This window comes from Odontesthes bonariensis, chromosome 12, assembly GCF_027942865.1.
Source record: "Odontesthes bonariensis isolate fOdoBon6 chromosome 12, fOdoBon6.hap1, whole genome shotgun sequence".
Lineage (NCBI taxonomy): Eukaryota > Metazoa > Chordata > Actinopteri > Atheriniformes > Atherinopsidae > Odontesthes > Odontesthes bonariensis.
The window spans coordinates 30,304,464-30,324,613 of NC_134517.1; the positions used below are offsets into that span (position 1 = coordinate 30,304,464).

The 20,150-nt window shown below is 42.7% G+C and overlaps 1 protein-coding gene across 2 annotated transcripts in view; it reads right to left on the reverse strand.

Annotated features, from left to right (window-relative positions):
• The window catches only part of man1a2 (mannosidase, alpha, class 1A, member 2), a 117,358-nt gene that overhangs the window by 10,065 nt on the left and 87,143 nt on the right, over positions 1-20,150 (reverse strand). For both annotated transcript variants that reach the window (XM_075480084.1, XM_075480085.1), the window contains exons 8-13: positions 19,764-19,887; positions 19,417-19,510; positions 11,824-11,939; positions 11,093-11,312; positions 9,509-9,681; positions 5,615-5,730 (exon numbers count right to left, since the gene is read on the reverse strand). In XM_075480084.1, coding sequence (XP_075336199.1) covers positions 5,615-5,730; positions 9,509-9,681; positions 11,093-11,312; positions 11,824-11,939; positions 19,417-19,510; positions 19,764-19,887 — 843 coding nt within the window. The remainder of the gene's footprint in view (positions 1-5,614; positions 5,731-9,508; positions 9,682-11,092; positions 11,313-11,823; positions 11,940-19,416; positions 19,511-19,763; positions 19,888-20,150) is intronic.

Consider the following 20,150-nt stretch of genomic DNA (forward strand, 5'->3'; position numbering starts at 1 on the left):
ATCTAGTGAGCCCTATGCGGACGTTGGGACGGAGTCACTCCCTGCCATGACTAGGCAGGAGATTCGCACAGCACAGAAGGGAGACCCGGTCATTGGCCCAGTCTTACACTTCAGGAGCCTGAACCAAAAACCACGTCGCAGCGAGAGGGTCGAAGGTGGTGGTCAAGTGTGCCTTCTCTTAAAGGAGTGGAGGAGGTTAACGGTTAAGGATGGAATCATGTACCGCTGCATCCAAGATTGTCAGAGGGGGACAGTGGAGCAGCTTCTACTGCCAGAGGGTCTCCGCACATCAGTCAAGACTGCTCTTCATGATGACTCGGGGCACTTAGGATTTGAGAGGACATTGCAGATGATAAGGGAAAGATTTTACTGGCCAAGAATGTTCCAGGAAATCAAGGCATGGTGTGAGCAGTGTGAGAGGTGCTGTCTCAGAAAGACTCCTACTGCAGGCCTCAGAGCTCCCCTGGTCAGCATCCACAGCAGCACACCGATGGAGCTCGTTTGTGTAGACTTTTTGACTCTGGAGAAATCCAAAGGTGGTATTGAAAATGTGCTAATTGTGACAGACCACTTCTCCCGCTACGCACAAGCCTACCCCACCAAAGACCAAAAAGCCTGCACAGTGGCTAAGGTGCTGTGGAGAAACTTCTTCTGCAGGTTTGGTTTCCCAGCAAAATTGCATGCAGACCAAGGGCGCAATTTTGAAAGTGCTGTTGTGAGAGAACTGTGCAAGTGTACTGGCATCACCAAGACCCACACCAAACCATACCACCCTCAGGGTAATGGGACTACTGAAAGGTTCAATAGGACCCTGTTGAACATGCTGGGTACGTTGGAGCCGCACTTGAAGCCCCGCTGGCATGAACATTTGGATGCTATGACCCACGCATACAACTGCACACGGCATGATTCAACCGGGTTTACACCACATTACCTGATGTTCGGTAGACATCCCAGACTCCCAGTGGACCTAATCTTTGGGCTCGCCACCGAGAATGAGCCATGCGGGTACAGTGATTATGTCCAGACTCTCCACGACTGTCTGTCACAGGCTTACGCTCAGGCCAACCAGATGTCACGACATGCTAAGGAGCAGCAGAAGAAGTACTACGACAAAAAAGCAAAGAGTCAAGTCTTCAGTTCAGGGGATAGAGTCTTGGTCAAAGTGTGTCATGTGGAGGGGCGTCAGAAATTGGGAGACAGGTGGGAGTCTCGTCCGTACATTGTGGTGAAAAAGCAACCTGACATCCCTGTGTACGTGGTGCGACCAGAGGATGGAGGAACAGAGAGAGTGATTCACCGCAACCTCCTGACACAATGTATGTTTCTTCCAGTCGAACAGGTCGGAGGAGCAGTGAGAGTGGAGACTGAGCTCGATTTGGGTGTGAGAGATGCAGGCACTGAGTCAGATCCAGCTGAGGACCGGATGATGGAGGAGGCAGAGGAAAATGTGGAGAGGGCGGCACCTGAAACAATAAACAGACAGGATGAACACACAAGCGCAGGGAACATGGACACAGGACAAATGAGTGACGGAGGGGAGACAAATGGAGCTGTAATTGGTGACAACACACCTCAGGGTCCCAGTTTCCTGAGGAGAAACCCACCAAGGAATAGACATCCTCCAAAGAAACTGTGCTATCACAAGTCATAAAGTCAGAGAGTGACCGGGAGAAAATAAGAAGAGGATGGAAGTTGTGGCAGCGGATTAAAGCAAGACGATCAGCAGGCCATGTGTAACACAGATGTAGTTCACCTGAGCAGAAGTAACATACACGCACAGTGATGACACAATCCAATCATTTATTCACCACACATTTATTCCCTCTGTTCTATGTTTGAGCTCCACATATGTTCAGTGGATGGTCTTGGTGTTATTTATACTTACATGTTTGTTTTGGTCTGATGGCTGGGACGCCATCAATTAAAGAAGGGGCGGATGTAAGGCAGTTACCTGTTTACGCCACTGTGGCACTGTGACCTTGTTCACAGGTAGTTTTTTGAGGTTTGCCCTGTGTGGGACGCCATGTTTTCTCAGTTTTCCTCTACCTTTGCCCCAAAAGGTAAGCATGGTCAGGCGTCCTGCATTATAGTAAAATATTATGTTGTAAAGGTCCTTTTTTTGTTGATTTGTTCATGAGTGTTTGTCAGTCATATTTTAGACTAATTGTCGCTGTTGTTATTAACGTTGTATATTTTTGTTACTGTTTGAAATCTCGGTAAGATGTGGCTGTGAGCGTGTGGCTAGCATGCTAGTGTGTTCTGTGTGAGCCGGGCGGAAATGTATGTTTTGCATTAGCGGTTTATTTATCCAGAGATGCTGTATTTTGTCTGGTCGGGCAGCAATGATTATTTTTACTCTGTGATATATGTTTTGTTTTTTATGTTAATTATTGTTTGACGAGGAGATTTATTATTTAAGGAGTTTTCCTCTACCTTTGCCCCAAAAGGTGTTACCGCGGCCCGCAGGTAATAAAAGGAAACGTCTCGGACTCACATTCCAAAGAATCCTGTCTCCGGTGCCTCCTTCCCTCCGCATAATACTCCATGACAAATATATAAAATCACAACGCAGAGTCCAGGGAGGGTGCAGAGGGTCTGGCAGCGGATGTGTCGAGGCAGTGGGTTACATATATATGTATTTTCCTTTTAACCTTCAAAGAACCCACAACTTTATCAGTTCTTTACCGATTGCTTTTGTTTGTGTGTATTGTATTGAGGCTGAGACATTAATCAGCTTGACATAATACGTAATGTGTCTTGGAACATACATTTGGGTTGTTTTTGGACCACACAACAAGGACTTTCTGTCTTTAAGAGACTTTATTCCTTTATATTAGGTGGACACTTACAGAGCTCATGCTTTCAAGGGAGACTTTTTATATCATTTCAGTTTGTGCCTTGGGTTTGGGGTTGTTGTGTGTTTGTATAAAAGAACAAAACCTTAATAAAGAAATGTTTAAAAAAAAAAAAGTGCCGTCTTTGATCTCAACAGATGGCACCCAATATCCAAATCTACTTTCTTTGATCGCCCCCTTACAGCACAGTTACAGCTGAGTGTCTTTCCTTCTGAGGTCCTCACAGAACTCAGAAAACACTGAGAAATCCTAAACTCCTCGGCGTAGATGGAGCTTCTGTTGACTGGCTTTACTCGCGTCTCACAGACTGAACCCAGGCTGTTACTGATGGTCAAGCCAAAACCCTTCTTCACACTTCTGTTGTCTTTATTAATTACGGGGATGTAGTCGTTTCATTAGCATTCCTATCAGTGTTAATTCTAATCTCACTGGGCAGCCACATAAATCAAATTAAAACATAAAAAGAGGCACTGATCCATTCCCTAAAACTGCATTTAATTTAAAACGATTAGACTGAGCAAGTAAGTGAAAATGCCAAAACTGTTATGTCATCACATTCTGGTTAAGATGCAGGGTTTATTGGAGTTTGGTTGCTTGGTCTCTGGGGGGGAAAAATGATCTTTGATATGTGATCACAGCACACAGCTGTAGCAGGGGAGACCGATTCTTTCCACCATAAAACCTCCACAGAAGTGATGTCCTGACGGGCAAAGAATGAAATGTTCGGCTGGTAAACGTCGAGTCATCGAGGAGCTAACATTAGACCGAGCACACACCTTGGAAAAAAGCTCAGCAACTAATTAAAGATCCCCAAAGTGGAGTCCCAGGCTCCAAACGCCCGATATTTCACCAAATGGAGACATTTTTAAATCCAGGTTAAAAACATTTATTTTCTCATGTGTCTATGCATGAAATCTGCACGCAATCTTTTAATTTATCTGGACTGTTGCTTGTTTTTAAATTCATTTAAATTATTTTATTTGTTTTTCTTTATATTCTTTTATGTATTTTTAATGCTTCTTCCACTCCCTGCTGCAATGCTTTTATTTTATTTTATTTTCCCACTTTGAATTGTTTTGTACATGAAATGTGCTATACAAATACATTTTATTTGATATTCTAATCCAAATATAAAATACGTTGGATGAGATAAAGTAGCAACATGCATAACCCAGAGGTGCAGTTGCAGTCCCAGATGTTGTGCTGATTTCAGCCGCAACAACAACATGTGAACAAAAAGCCTTCACACGACAACATGTTTCCTGTGTTGCCATAGCAACTACTGCCAGGGCTTTATTTGTGACATGCTCTGAGATTTCTTATAATACCATAATAACACCAACGCTCACGTGCTGCTTTGTTCATTTTTAACTGGAGGAGATCCGAAAAGGGCAGAAAGACGCGATTAAAAAGAAAATTTAGGGGTTTACAACTTCCTCAAACAGCCGTAATTCTTAAGCTGGATGCTGCCGACTCAGCCAATCAGCAGCCTGCCTGACACAGTGCGGAGCGGCTGTATTGCTTTAATGTGACTGGCTCACAGCCAGCGGGGATAAACACTGAGAGCAGATACCGAGGACACAAAAGGCTTTCGCAGCAACACAGAGGAACTGAAATGTCAACGTCTCAGAGAGTAACCAGCCGCTGTGGCGGCTGACCTTTCACGACTCGCACACCAAAGACAGATTTTAGTGGCATTTGGATGCTTTGTGGGTGTTGATTTGAGTTCAAATTAAGAATGGAGGGCCGATCACCCGCCGACCGCTGAAACAGGGGCTGGCAGGCAGCAAGTGTTTTACCATCATCTTCAACCTGGCAGGCTGTTCGACTGACAGTAACAACGGTACACAGTGTATAGTATCAGGTTACAAATACAGCAAATATCCTGGGGGGGGGGGGGGTGGGGTGTCAGAGCAGCCAGTAGAGGGAACCAGAGAGCCACATTTTCATTTCATTTAGAGCCAGTCTGCATTCAGTGGCAGTGATTAAACAGACATTACGGCATTATGTCGCTGTACACAGCCTGATGCCTACCCACCCGCCGGGCCTACAGCTCCCAACTACCAGCACATGACACTGAGGAATAGGCCTCCAACATCCAGGGTGATAATCCACCACTCACATAGAGGATTGTTTCTTTATCCGTATTATTTATATTTTATTCATTTCAACTTCACAATGTGCAATATTATTTATAGTCGGTCACTTTACTTTTTAGTACTTGCTTTTTCTCTTTTTTTAAATTTCTCTTTTTTTAAATTTCTTGTTCATGTCTGTTGTTGCTGCTGTGACAAGTGAATTTCCCCGTTGTGGGATAAATAAAGTACAATCCAGTCTAATCTAATCCAATATCTAAACTCTCTGATCTAAAGTTTTCACAAGACGATAAGGTGTCTGTTTAGAGCGTGACAAAGGATTACCAACTTGTGTAATTTGTCCAATTTAATGAGATCAATCTGAATAAAAAACTGTAGCAGGACAAAGTAAAGTTAAAAGAAAATTAGTGTCGTATACTTGATCCCCGAGTACAGTTTGTGACTGTGCCTTTCAGTTTTTAATGACCATGCCATAAATCCTCAGTTAAAAGCCTGAAAGAAAAGGTCGAGGCAGTCGTCCTCATAATGCTAATGAGGGGAAAAGACACACTTCTTGCTCCGTGCTAAATCAAAGTTCAGCTGAGAGTTAAAGTGCCGGCTTCGGTGCTCGTTTCGAGGCTTTCTGAAGCACATCTCAGGGAAAAACTTCATACAACTTACTTGAGCGTCTCAGCCAGGAAAAAGCTCTGCTGCACGTCGTCGTAGGTTGGGTTGGAGGAGTAGACGTCCTTCACCCCGGAGAAACCTCCACTCACCCGGCAGTACTTATCAATGGCCTTCAGGAGACGAGGACAGAGGGAGGGAGGGAGGGAGGGAGGGAAAGAGAAGAGTAATGAGAAAAGAATGGAGGGAGATGAGAAGTGCCAAGAAAACAGAAAATAAATGATGCGACAGGCAGGAAAAGGTGAGAGAAAATATGAAGGATCAACAAAAGAAAAATGAGGAGAAGCAAAAAGAAAAGGTGGAGGAGGAGAGGACATTTTAATAAGCATATAAAAGCACGCTATAATTAACTTCTTTGCTTGTGACAGATTGGAGCAGGTCCTGGGGAGACATTCAGGAGGCAAAATATGAGGAAAAAGTCCTCCCCAGCATTTCCATTTCCTTCTTTCCACATGAAGCAGCTTTAAAACGAGAGCACGCACACTTTACTCTCCGTTTGGTTTCATTTGAGGAGCTTTTGTGATGATTTCAGAGTCACGGAGGGCCGATGACATCAAAAAAACAACAACTAAACATCCTGATTTATCCGTCTTTAATGGTCACACGTCAAATCTAACTTGCAGAATTGTGGATCTTGTTTTGTTGTGGACTCAGAGCGTGTTGGTCCTCCATCTCTCTAAACCTCGGCCCCAGTAATTTCACACACAGCGTCCTCTTAACTATTTAGATTTATTTCTCAAAAACAGCTGCACCCAAAGCATATTACACACACGAGGCCCTTTGTTCCATAACACAAAACTGTGCACGTACAGGTGGTTTGTCCATCTGCGCTCTCGCATACAACCACCGGTCCCACAGTTGCATTCGGAGCCATTAAAAACACAGAAACCATCCAGCTGGTGATGCCAGGGGTCTGCTATTTTCCTTCAGGCTCCACTGATTTGCAGTGAGAACTTGTTACAGTGAAATCTGCACCTACATTAACAAAAAAAAGTCCGGGCTTTTTCATCCATTCACGCAAAATGAATGCGTTTTGGCCCTCCGTCCTGTCCTCAAGCGACCGCTTTGCTGTCAGCAGATTTCCACCGCAAAGAGTTTGGAGCATAATTCCTGTTATTCATGGGCTGCTGCGCCCGACATGACTTTGCCCTTCTCCATCCATACTGCAGTGTCCCGCAGCTGCCTGTGCAGCACACTCACACACACACACACACACACACACACACCACGGTATGAAGCGCAAAGTACGCTAGATTATATCTGGGGACTTAAGTCACTTTTAAACTCAAGTCACATCATCACCAGAAGAGTCTTTTACCAGGAAACGCCCAGTTTGAGATGACTGCAGCCATATATTTTGAACACACGTCTAATGAGCATCTGTGCTGAATAGATTGCCCGATTAAAACAGTCCACCTGTTCAGGGGAGGAGGAAGAGGAGGAGCAGAGTGGCAGCAGCAGCCGCAGCAACACAAGTTAAAGTAACAGCTAGTTGTGTTCATGGCTGCTGTGGACAAACAAAGGCCGGTTAGGTTAAGAGTGTTTGTATTATAATTAGGGCTGGGCGCGTTAACTTAATTATTTAACGCCGATAAATATTTTATCGCGCATTAACGCAGGTTTTATTATTGTAAAAGTCTGTTGAGCACATCACATTCACACAGTTACAGCAAACACACAAAGCATGGAGTTATAAAATAACAATAAACTAGCAGGTAACATCACTGTTAGCTAACCGGCGCTACTTCCTCTTCTACTTGTTTCCACATAAAAGCACGTATTTCAAAGTAAATTTAAAAAAAAAAGAAACTCCTGCATTTACAGCCAAGTTGAATTGTCTTCTCAGCGTAGTAGTTCCAGTCTAAAATATCACTTAAAGGCAAAACACACAACTGATAGCAGCAAGTCATTCAAGGAAACAGACAGTGGAGCGAGGCTTCTACATAAAAACTACAGAAAGATGCTGATGTTAAAAGTGTGTTTGCACAACAAATGTTATGGCACTTTCATTCATATGGCAGCACATTTAAAATAAAACTAAATGCTAAAAGCTATACACTACTTTTGAATTCATTTTTGGATTTTGCGTACAAATGCGATTAATCGTGATTAATCAGGGAAATCATGTGATTAATTAGATTAAAAATTTTAATCGTTACCCAGCCCTAGTTATAATGTGGGGGCCAAAAACCACTACCTGTACAACCAAAGTATATAATCAAAATGGCCTTTTTGCCACGGTAAAGACTTAGTTTTTCAGTACAGATTCACTGCTGTTGAGCCGAGCTTTGAGACGCCTGCAGGTGTTTGTCAGGTGTGAGCGGGTTGGAGTAATTTTCAAAAGACAGAAAATAGAAGTTGTTAATCCCTGAAAAGCAGGAGGTTAGACGGTTTCCAGCGGCGCCGACGTGTCTCATAGCAGCGTGTTTGTGATCAGGCTGCTGATCTAATTCCTGCTGGAGAGAAAAGTCTCACAAACAGAATGATGATAAAATCCAGTCTAAAGCCATCTGAAATTGGTTAAACTATCTAGTTTCCTTCATGACTGAGTGAATCAATGAGCTGAGAGAAACACAACAGCTGAAAGTAAATGTGAGATGAGCAGTAAAAACAGGATCCGTCGTATTTACATGAATATGTGCGTATGTGGGATGTTAAATAATGCAACATTTCAGGACCAACTCTCTTTAGTGTCACTCAAACTCAGCACAATCACACCTGCCAATGCAATTGTTTGGCAGCGGCGTTCATATGCCTCGACTCCCACTCAGAGAGCTGCTAAAAATGGAGAAGAAAAAGGTGGCGAGAACAGAGATGGAGGGGAAAAAAAGGATGAAGATGATGAGCAGACCGGATGAAATTAACACTGACTAATGGGTGGAGCTCTTTATTCCGTATTCCTCTGTCAGGGCGGGTGGAGCAGGCGAGGGCGCTCATTTCTGCTCTATTTTCATCAAACTTCACATGCAGAGGAAGGAATAACTCAACACAAATCTCCACAAGTGTATCTGCACAAACAGATGAACCATTTGCAGATATGTAGATACGGTCCAAAAGAAAAACTAAGTAAGCTGCTTATTTAAAGGGATAGTTCGCCTCTTTTGACATGAAGCTGTATGACATCCCATATTAGCAATATCATTTATGACCATTTTCTTACCCCCTGCTGCGTCCTGTGAGCCGAGTTCCAGCTTCGTAGAGAAAATAGGGCCAAGCGATTGTGAGGTCTGACTTTTTCCTGGAGAACGATTTTGTGATGCAAATGTATTACTCTTTTGAACGCATATTGTTTTGAGAAGCAAGTCACTTTATTTTCGGGACCCCAACCAACTAGCCGGACTACCTTCATCAACACCAAAACGAGGCTGGAACTGTGCTCACAGGACGCAGCAGGGGGTAAGAAGATGTTCATAAATGATGTTGCTAATATGGGTTGTCATACAGCTTCATGTCAAAAGAGACAAACTATCCCTTTAAGTCTTTGTTTGGACTTTTTGCTGGGTGAGACCAGCCCTCTTTATTTTTCTACTAGTCAAGCTTCGAGAAAAAAAGAAAAATTAAAACTAAAAATACTGTTTTTTTTACTCAAAAGGGGCTATTAAACTAATATCTGTGTACTGTTTACATAATTTAAGCTTTCTATAGACACTTAATACTCAATACTGTCCATTTATGTTTTATAAAGTCTATTAAAAGAAAGAAGTTAGGCTGTTAGGATGTTCCCTGTGAGGAAATAACAGTAAATGTAATTAAGTTCTAAGAGCACGCCTGTATCCCTCCAAAAGATGTCCAAATATTACCAAATCCTGCCAGATGGGTCTGTGTTAATTACTGTTCAACTCCAATGAAACAACTTTGGCTTCAGTGTGTAAATGAACACCAGTTCCTTACCTGTGCCGCCTCCCAGCCCCACTGCCTGTACTTGGGATCGTGGGTGAACCTCCACATGTACCAGTAGGTCTCGATGACCTCCGGCCGCAGGATGTAGTACTTTTCATTCTGCCGAACGGCCACCGCCTCCAGGCCGCTGTCGAACTTGAAGGCCTCCGGGCCGAGCTTCAGCACTTGAAAGAGTAAAGAAAAGGGAGGAGGTGAAGGGGAAAATTGGAAGGGACAGAGATAAGGAAGCAGAGACGACAAGGAAAGATGGAGAAGAAGGAAAGGAAGGAAATCCAAAGAGAGAAAGATTTAATTGAGACGAGGGAAGAGATGGAGGAGTAAATAAAGGAAGACACAAGATGATAAAAGGAGGGGAGATAAGAGGAAGAAATGATTAAGAAGTAGAAAAGAGGACAGAAGGGATAAACACCATCTTTTGCTCCTTGTTTGTTTTAATGGTTCAGCTGCTGGTGATTACAAGTCAGTGCTGATATGAACGTGCCTGTGTGTGTGCACGTGTGTGTGTGTGTGCACGTGTGTAATAAAAAGCATCCACCCGCATTGATTTTACTGCCTTTTTATCTTTTTACAACTAGGGTTTTCTGCCAATTAAGAGAGATAAGTATTAAGAGTCTACATGTGGAAACCTCTGAGAAGCAGAGACAGAGGATTATAACACAGTCACACGTGCACACACACGTGCACACACATTCAGTAGTTGCAATAAACGACCACTCATTAATAACGGACTAACATGGGGGGGGGCTTTCAAACTCCTTCCTTCTACCCCGCTCCCTTTCTGTCACACTTGATTTCTCCATCTTCATCCGTTGCCACGGCAACCTCTCCAACTAAACGCTCACACTCACACAGTCATGATGCGAGATCACACGCCGGCGTTCCTTTGTTACGGCGGTAACGGTTCCAGAGAGTTAAAAACATTCAACAGTTCGACGTCCGGCTCAACAGACCATAATATCTGTTCTCTGGTAGAATCTGAACAACCGACGAGAATCTGATAAAAAATAAATAAATAAATATCCAGGATTTAGACAGATTTAGACAGTTGGATACCTTGTGAATTACACAAGAAGGAAATAAAGGAAACAGCTGCGGGGCTTGATACCGACACACGTGTTCGTTTTAGAGGTGAAAAGGAAGCCGTTCCTGAGCCAAACAGGCCTTAAACGTAATAAAACGTAATAAAATGTGCAATCAGAGCATCATCAGCATCAGACTGCTGCGAGGTGTTTCAACACATTCATTCACACGATGTCTCGGAGCCGTCTGAACTTCTCTGGGACAGAATTTCTGTACGACCACGTAGAAAAACGTTCATTTCTTTAAAGTTTCAATCTAATGCGAGTACTCTAAAATCAACATTGAATGGATGTTACGTCTCAGGCTTTCGAAGAGGATCAAACCAGGGGGTCTGTTTGGTGACATTTTAGATCCGACTGTGTTCCAAGGTAAACTCTCCAGCTTATGGTAATTATGTTTTAGGGTAATTACGACCCAAAGTTTAAATTAACCGAACATTAAGACTACAGAGCTGCATACAGTATTTATGAATGCACGGCCTCTCGTCCTCCTCACCCGTCCTGTCGTAGGATTCGTGGCAGGTGTACGCGATCTCGGCTCCGAGCTGCAAATAGTGTCCGGCCTTGTCGTCCGGCGAGCCGTCAGCCCCCAATGCAAACATGCCACCGGCGAAGCAGGCCAGGTGGCCCATCTTCCTCTCCAGGTGCCCATTCTTCCATTCCCCAATGAACGTCAGACCACCGTTGGATTTGCGTACGAGGTGGCGTTCGATGGCCTGAAGGGGGGAGAAAGTGGAAATTTAAAATAAAAGGTCCAAAACAATCAGAATCATTTTTCACATCACGAGGAATTTGGCCTGGTCTGTTTGGTGCAATAAAAAAAATAAAAAATAAATAGAATAATAATAAAATAAAATAATAAAATGTAAAAAAAATAAAATAATAAAATGTAAAAAACAAAATAAATGTAAACAATAAATATATATGTACAAAGTATTAGTAAGTAAGTAAAAAAAAAAGCAAAGCGGAGACTGCGCTCCTCATTCTGACACTCTTGATGATCAAACATCCTCAAACACACCATTACAGTTTGATGTCAGCCAAATTCACTCTTTAATCCTTTAAAAAAACAAAGCAACATCTTTACTTTGCCGACAGAACCTTGGCAGCAGACACTCGAGTGCTTTTTGAAGAGGAGACATTTACAGACTGGTCTGTGGCTGCCTGTTAGCTTGTATCCAGCCGCTGAAATGCATGTAGGTGGTTGTTGTAAAGGTTGGACTGTACCTCGATGGCGTCATCGTAGGTCTTGCGAGCTTCTGTGTCGGTCTTGTCAGACATGAGCCAAGCCTTCAGCAGGTACTCATAGAAACTGTCTCCCAGTCCTCCAACTGAGGTGTGATCTGCAGAGACAGGAAGGAGTTTAAAAAAAAAAAAAAGAGAACAAAAGTGAATTATTCATTTTTGCCTTGGCAGAGCGGAGCCTGGCATCGAAAGCATCTATCAAAGCCTGGAATGTTTTCTCTTCTCTTCAGCCACATTATATTGGCAGCGTTTGTTTACCCTCTCCCCGATGTGCTCACATTTCAGTATCCCCAGTCGTCCTCAAAGTTTACAAAGCTTTCATGGCTGTCCTAATTTGCAGGACGGCGCAGAGCGAAGATGGGATTTTGGCCAACGTCTGGCAGGGTCCGAGCGCACCAAGAAAACATCTTCCCCCGAGGGCAATTTGAATGCACTTTAATGGTGCTTGGGTTTATTTCGGTGGCAGCTTCAATGGCCTATAAAGTACTAATTACAACATTAGCAAAGAAGATTTCAGATGTATCAGAAACACAGTGAACTCTCAGCTGTTATGAACAATATTGAAATTGATTTGAGGTTTTGCTCCGTCGCTTGTGTGGCGCCAACATTTCTTCAACATCCTGAAGTGTTTTCCATTTGAAAAACATGCAAATTATCCCAAATTCTGATCTAAAGGAGGACAGAGAGAGGATGTGGTGACAGCATTTCTACAAACCGAGTCTTTCTTTTTCCTCTGGAGTTCATCTGGATGCGACGTTAGTATTTCACACATCTAACTGAGGATTCATCACCTTTTTTTAAGGATTAAAAGTTTTATTCATCTCCGACTTCATATGGTTCAACAAGAATATTTCTCACCCCCCTGTGTGTGGTGATCTATTTATCTCTGTGTAGTCACATTCGATATCTGATCAGATGCTTTGTGCCTCATCACCAGGGAGATTCTTATCTGTATTTGACTAACATGCCTGTAGGGAAATGATGGGATACTTAAAGACGGCGAGCGAGAGACGGGCATGAATTATTCATCTTTTATCGTGGAGAAAAAGACATTACTGAGGCAAGAGTGGGTGCTCGTGTTCGTGTGTGGAATGTACATGTGACGACGAGCAGCTAAGCACCAGTGTGAGAGATCATAATTCGAGTTAAATACTTTTGAAACGGTTAATCAGTTAACAGAAGACGACTTTAACACCTCCGGGTATTAACAGCAGCGAATTCCGGCTTCCTGGTGGATAACACCGGCGTTCTGCTGCCATTAAAACAGCACGCCACTTATCTTTATGGTGTTCAGAACTAAATTAGGGTGTGTTCTTACATTACAGGCGTCCTCCGGGGTGCTGTGGCCAACATTTTGCAGTTAAAAAAAGCATGTGTGGGAATGTTAATTAATAACGGAGTCCATGTGATGCATATCTGGTATAATTTGCCTCCATCTTTGCCTCCGTCAGCCTTAGACGAGGCAAATTATCCCCACTAGCGAAAGTGGAATGTAAAGTATTTCTGTTTATTGAAGCTGGAAACGAATGCTTTCTTTGAGGTGGCAAAGACGAGCTCCAGCAAGTGTCTTCCCAGATGCCAAGGAATCTTAAAATCAGCGTGCAACGGTACTGAGGTTGGAAAACAGGAGTCGGAGGTGGTTTACACTTCGGAACAGGAGGCATCTCAGATCTTTTAGGGAATTATAAGTTTGGGATAATCACAAATTTAGCGATTTAGGTCGAGGGATGTGAGAAACTACGATCAGGCCGGGCTTAACTGATGGAACTACGGTTGAGATGTACATCTTTATCACTCAATATGTTATTTTACCTTAACTTCTTTGCCTTCTGCTGCCTGTGAAGCACCAGACTTCATATTTGAAACAAATGCAAAGTAAAACAAGCCCAGCTAAGAATGAAAATTAAGGGAAATTAGGGGACATGTCCAGGTAACTGTGACGCGTGTCACAGCGTCAATCATTTCCAGTGTTAATTCAAATATTAGGAGTATTAAAATGTCTGGGAGAAAAAATAGTAATATCCATGGAAAAAGATCAAATTTGTTCAAATATTCCCAAAATATACACACACACACACACACACACTAAAGAGAAAAACTTAAAATATCAACAGTGTGTTTTTGGGGGATTTTTGAGGAAAATTCACGTCAACATAAGCAAATAATTTTGTTTCCTGGAATGTATTCAAATAAAAAATGTATTCAAATACAATTAGTAGATTGTATTTAAGCCTGTGTGGCTTCAAAACTGTGAAATATTTCAGTCTTTACTGAATTATTTTGTGATCTATATGTTTACCACGTTAGCAGCTACACTCATCCATTTATTCATTTTGTGTTGTTAATCCACTCAGAGCAGCAGCCCGGATGAAGTGGTTTACAGGAAAGAAAGTAGCTCAGAGCTCTTTATTCCCACTCCACATACTCCGTCTAATTTCTTGATCATGGAAAAGGAAAACAGAGATGAGACAGAAACAAACAGACAACAAATTTAATCCCTTTAAATCAAGATTTACCACTAATATGTACTGGAGGCCAGCTCCCCCTGCTTGCATTTCCACGTCTCTTCTTCTCTTTCTGTCTTTGGGCTGGAGTGCGAGCAGACACCAACCAAGACAACGTTGGTGTAAGAACTACAAAAACTGCAACAGTCAGTTCAAATCTGTGTATCTTCCCTTCACTTTAATCTCTATTTACGGGCTGCGAGAGCGTTCTCACATTATATCCAACAACACGGCGTACTCACGGGTGGCGTGGAGGTGTTTATCTGTGATGTCGAACCCCTCCAGTGTGAAACAATTGGTAAACTCGTTTTATTTCCCTGATTTACAGCTTTATCTTGCCTCATCTTTCGCATATCATCTCTTATAAGTTCGTGATGCGTCTAAACGACTGCAAAACAAACCCACCAGCGTTAGCTTTTGATTGGCACCTCAGTTACAGCATAATGTCTGAACCAGACAAAGCTTTGGAAACGGGATTAAGAACATTTTCTCGCTTCCTAGTTGCAGTTGAAATAAAAATAAAAGCAAACAAGCAGTCAGACGGTCGTACAAAACTGAAAATTGATTGAACAGTAATTAATTTTGCTATAAGAAAGCGATGAAAGACGGATAGTTTAACAGATAGCGTGAATGTGAGTGAGTTTAAAACGTGCTGTGTATGCTTCCAGGTAGGCAGAGAGGGCTGCTAAAACATGCCAAAGCTCTACAGGTAGAGTATCGCAGTGTAAGCAGAAGTAACCAGGCCAGCCGTGCACAGTGGGCCTGAACACAGCATCCAGCTGTTAAATGGTGAAATGAGATCAGCAGCTGCAGAGCCTCCATGTGAGGCGTTACGGTCGGTAAAAGTATGTTTCTGTTGCTACAGCGTCCTCGGAGAAAATTAGCACGGACGCCCAGGTGTTGTCTCACCATCTGCGCCGTGCCGAGCGGCGGCCGATAAAAAACTTTGATTAAACAATTTCCCACTGCACTGAGAAGCCAAATGTTAGTAGGTGTTTACATTCAGAGCAGTGTGTGAAAATAATAACTGAAGGATCTCATTAAGTCACTCACCAGCCTGGTTAAATACAGGCTACAAGCCCACATTCACACACCGGCCTCAACATTACTAAACACTGTTCTTTCCGTCCGTCACATCATTAAAACAGCTCAGTAGTAAACAGAACCTCTAAGCGGCGGTTGCTTAATTATCCTGAAATGCATTGAGGCTTTGTGTTAAAATGTGTTGATAAAAGCTCACGTTACCACTGCCTCTCTGCAGTCTAAAAGGATCCTGTAATGAATTTAAATGGATGTAGCGTGTGCCTGCTTGACTCGCTGACAGGTGCTCAGAAACATGCAAAGAGAAAACACGCATTTCCACAACGTGTTTCACCACTCTGTGGATTTATCTGTAAACAGGCTGCGATTCTCTCCCTTCTGGAGGTTGATCAGAATATCCTGAGAAAGCTGTGAGCATTGTTACTTTTAAGACGTGAAGAACACGATTAACACCCGAACGATGCAATGTTGGCCTTTATTTAGCCGACTTTACAGCACATCTGGTCCTTCCAGATCAGCCATTTCCAGATGTCAGCTATGGTACTTCACTGAAGCTGTTTGGGCTGGAACAAAATGCCTCATATCAAAATTAGTAGTCCATACAGGACTGTTATATGCACCGGTTAGCAGCACAATTGGTTAGCTAAAAGACCCTCCATGCACTCCTTCATTAAGCTGAGCTCATTTTAAGACCAAACGCCTTCAGATTGTTATTTTAAACAACTGATTTAAAGCAGTTTATTTTATGTGTTTGAGGAAGAATTCAAAACTAAGATGATTATGATGGATTAGTGTAATGCACTTCTTACTTTTAGGAAATAAAAGCCCTTGATCGTCCTCAAACTGGAGAAACTAGCGCTAGAGGAGTGCTAACACTAACTCTGACTGCACATCGGTGACATTAGACCACTCTTTAACTTTAGATCTCAGGTGATTTAAAACTCACAACAGCACCTGGACTGTGGACCCAAAGTCCCTTTTTTTCCCCTTTTCAAACCAATCAAAAACTTGTTATTAAAACAAGTTATTAGTTTGTGACCTTTTATACCAATTTTATGTTTTTTTGCCTTTTTGTGGTTTACAATGTTGTTTTTTTTCTTCGAAACTAATCTAATGTTATTCAGTGCCGTGTATTTTATTGTGTCCTGATGCAAATACAAATACAAATACAAATACAGAGTAGGAAACGCTGCACTTGATGCAATCCTCACACACAAAGTGAGCAGCATTCAAATATGTGACAGTTAAAACAGAGGACTGCAGACGCTGACAATGCATTAACATGAAAAGCATTTCATTTGAATTAAAAAATGCATCTAAATGCTAACAATGATTGCTAACAAACGAGCACCGACTGAAAATGTGGGTCAACCGCTGTCACATCTGCACTCAGAACAAGCAGAACCACAGAAACCCGTACAGTGACGGATCAGCATGTCCTAACCTCACCCAGACATCTTCTATTCATAAGACACAACTTAATTTGTTGATGCAGCCAGGACTTGAAACGCTGATTTCTTCTGCTGGCTGTGTGTTGGCAGCATTTTCTCTCCATGCCTCAGATGCATTTCCATCAAATAGCCCTGATTTTTCTTTTCCAAACTCTGCAAAGCTCTACGCCCCACATACAGTCCACTGCAGTGTACAGCAGCCGTCTGATTGGGAGTGATTACTTCCCTGCTTAACATATGACTGAAAACATGGTGAAATCTTTATATGAAGGTTAGCCTCGTTGTTTGATATTTTGTAAGAACATATCAGCATTCAAGGTCTCCCAAAGTTTCCTTCTAATCAGTTAAGCTGGTGGAATGGCAGCTAATCAAAGTCTTTTTGTTGAAAAAGCAACATGCATTAGTGGACGTGCACGGATGCAGTTCCATCCCCGACACAAACACAAAGCATCCATCAGCACCTGCATCGTCACGCAGCTCGCCAGCCAACTCTCCAACTGTTAATGTACTCATTCGTCCATCCATCAATCTGCTCTCCCGCCATCTTCTGTCCATTTATTTATCCCTCGCTTTTGGCCCAAAGTCTTTGCACTTCCAAGCCATCCATCCATTTATATAGCGGTCACTGAGAGCCCTTCAATTGATTTGTCAAAAGTTAAACAAATACAGCAGATTTAATCTGGCTCGACCTCAATAGCATCGGAAAATCTACCGACTGTTTCCCCATTTACTTTAATATATCACAGTTACTATGGAAACCAACTCCGCACACATAAATATACACCCTAAATATTCAATCTAAACAGATTTCATCTTTTCATTTTCTCTCACTGAACCGAAGAGCAAACTGAGCAGAAGAGTGATATCTGATCGACATGAAAAGGCGAGTACGCCCACGAAGAGCAGCAGCTCAGCACCAACAACGTCAGCCGGAGTATCCAGCATCCGAGTCTCTGATGAACTCAGGTTCAGAACACACCGCCTGAGGTGGTGAAACATAAAGAAATATCATCGCCTGCTCCTTCGTGAAGTCTTGGGTCGTAACTTCACGATTAAAGTGACAGAGACACTATAAACATAAACATATAAAGACTCGACACGTGGAAATGTTTGGGAAAATTAGCCCAAAAGGCTGTGAAATGCAAACCCAAATGGAAGTGACGGCTGCTCTAAACTAAAAACTTTTCCCTCCCACACAAGGATTAATTGGCTTTGAGTGACAGATGTTTGAATAACACTTTTGCCTGATTGTTCACCTCCGTTTTAAATCTGTAGACTGTGTTTACACACAATCAGACCACATTTATACATACAATAACCTCAAAAAATGAACGTTTTATAAGAGCATTTGTGAGGATACATCCAGGTGTCAGGGCGACCACATTCATATCATCATTGTAAAAGTTTATTCATCACATTACCAAGTTAAATTTAAGCTTCAGTGTCCGTTCCGATGCCTTTTACTCTCCAAAAGTCTCGTTATGGAGCTCAAACTTATGACAGAAGAACACAGACTTGCAAAGGAAAGTTACAGAAAGGAATGTGTTGGAGATGAGGCAGCAAGTCTAACAGCAGTCTGTGGAAACACTGATGTTATTTTTCATGAAGCCTTTTATTGGACTGATCGTCTGGACTTGGTGTTACGTCGATCGGTTTATTGGCGTCGATCGTGCCAGCTGTTGTGACTGAATCTTAAAACTCTTTACGCTCACTGAATTACACTAATCTCGGCTTTCAGACGACACGTCGCATGTGACCACACACAAAAATAAATAAATAATGCTCGTACGGGGTTAGAAGAAATTCAAATTAGAGAGACAGGAAATCACCAAAAAGCTGCTTCATTACAACTGATTAGCTGATTGATAAATGTAACTTTGATGTGTAGAAGAAGTTGGACTTCAAATGTGTTTATTTTGAATGGAAATAATTAAAAGTAGTGAGAGATAAGAGCAAATTTGACCTCAAGCAGAAAGACAATCGCAGCTTTTTGAACGGTGTCCTCGGTGTGGCCACAGACGCACTCATTGTTCGTCCTTCCCTGCGCTTTAAATGAAAAGCTAAAGTGCATTTGGTTGCTGTTGAAAATCGCTTTAACCAGAAATGACAGATTTCAGAGGAAGAAATCAGCCTGACTTTACTTCACTCCGAGCTGTTAATTTTCCCGGGCAAAGCGCCAAATGTAATCAATATTGTGGGAAGACCGCGTTCCTGGGCTTCCGTCTTCTTCTGCTTGATTCAATTTGTTCTCATTAAAGAAGATCCATTCCACTCCTCGTCTTTCCTGCGTGTGGACTCAATCCTTTCTCTGACTCGTCGAGGCTCTTCTGAGGGAACGATCATTTGAAGCAGAGCTCACAGGAACACCCTGACCCCCCCCCTCCCCGCCCCTCTGTGGGGGTTTTACATCAGTGATGCAGGAATTTAGGCATAATTCTCAATTAAAGTATTTTCCACCTGTAGCTGAGCACGAGTAAATTCAACGCTCACACGTCTGATAAGCATTCAAAGCATTAAATATGTGTAAAATAAAATGTAAAATGCAGGAGCCACACGTTAAAGCCACCGTCTGCACTTACGTTGGCCCCAGCGACCCGTGCGGGGGTTCAGGTAGTTGGGGTAGAGCCCGTTGGGTCGGTCCATTTTAGCCAGCAGCTTCCTGATGTGCATCACCTGAGATAAACACCAATCACAGCAGTTTTCATCTGAACAGACCATGAGACTAAATCACCTTTTCATGACAGAAAACTCCAAATTATTCACAAGTCGTTCTTATTTCTGTGCTATTTGTTCTAAATGAGTAAATATCGAGTTGGTTTTTAGGCCGAAACACATCAGCACATTTAGCGTTACTAAAAAAAAGTATGAAAGAAAAGTAGAAAAGGTAGGAAAAAAGTCTGCAAATGTGGGCATGTGCAGGCGTTACCTTTTGGTAGTAGGCAGGGTTTCCTGTCAGGTAGGTGAGGTGAACAAACTCCATGTGGAGAGTCCCGAACTCGGCCAGGATGCTGCTGCCTGCCGACGCCCAGCCCCAGTTACGCCCAACGCCGCTGAGGAGGAGAGCACGAAAGGAGAAGATCAGAAGAAAACCAAGAGACAGGAACAGGAACACATACAGAGTTCTGCACAATCAGGAAGTAACCGTCCTTGCTTTCCCATTAGAAACAAATCAGCCTGGGGTGACAGGGTTTTAACTTTGAACCAGTGCCTCACAACATGGTTTGAGAAGTTCTCTGATTCAGACATTTTGAGCTGCAGCTCAGAACATTTCGAAGAGCCTGGAGCATCAGAAAAGTGATAACAACACTAATAT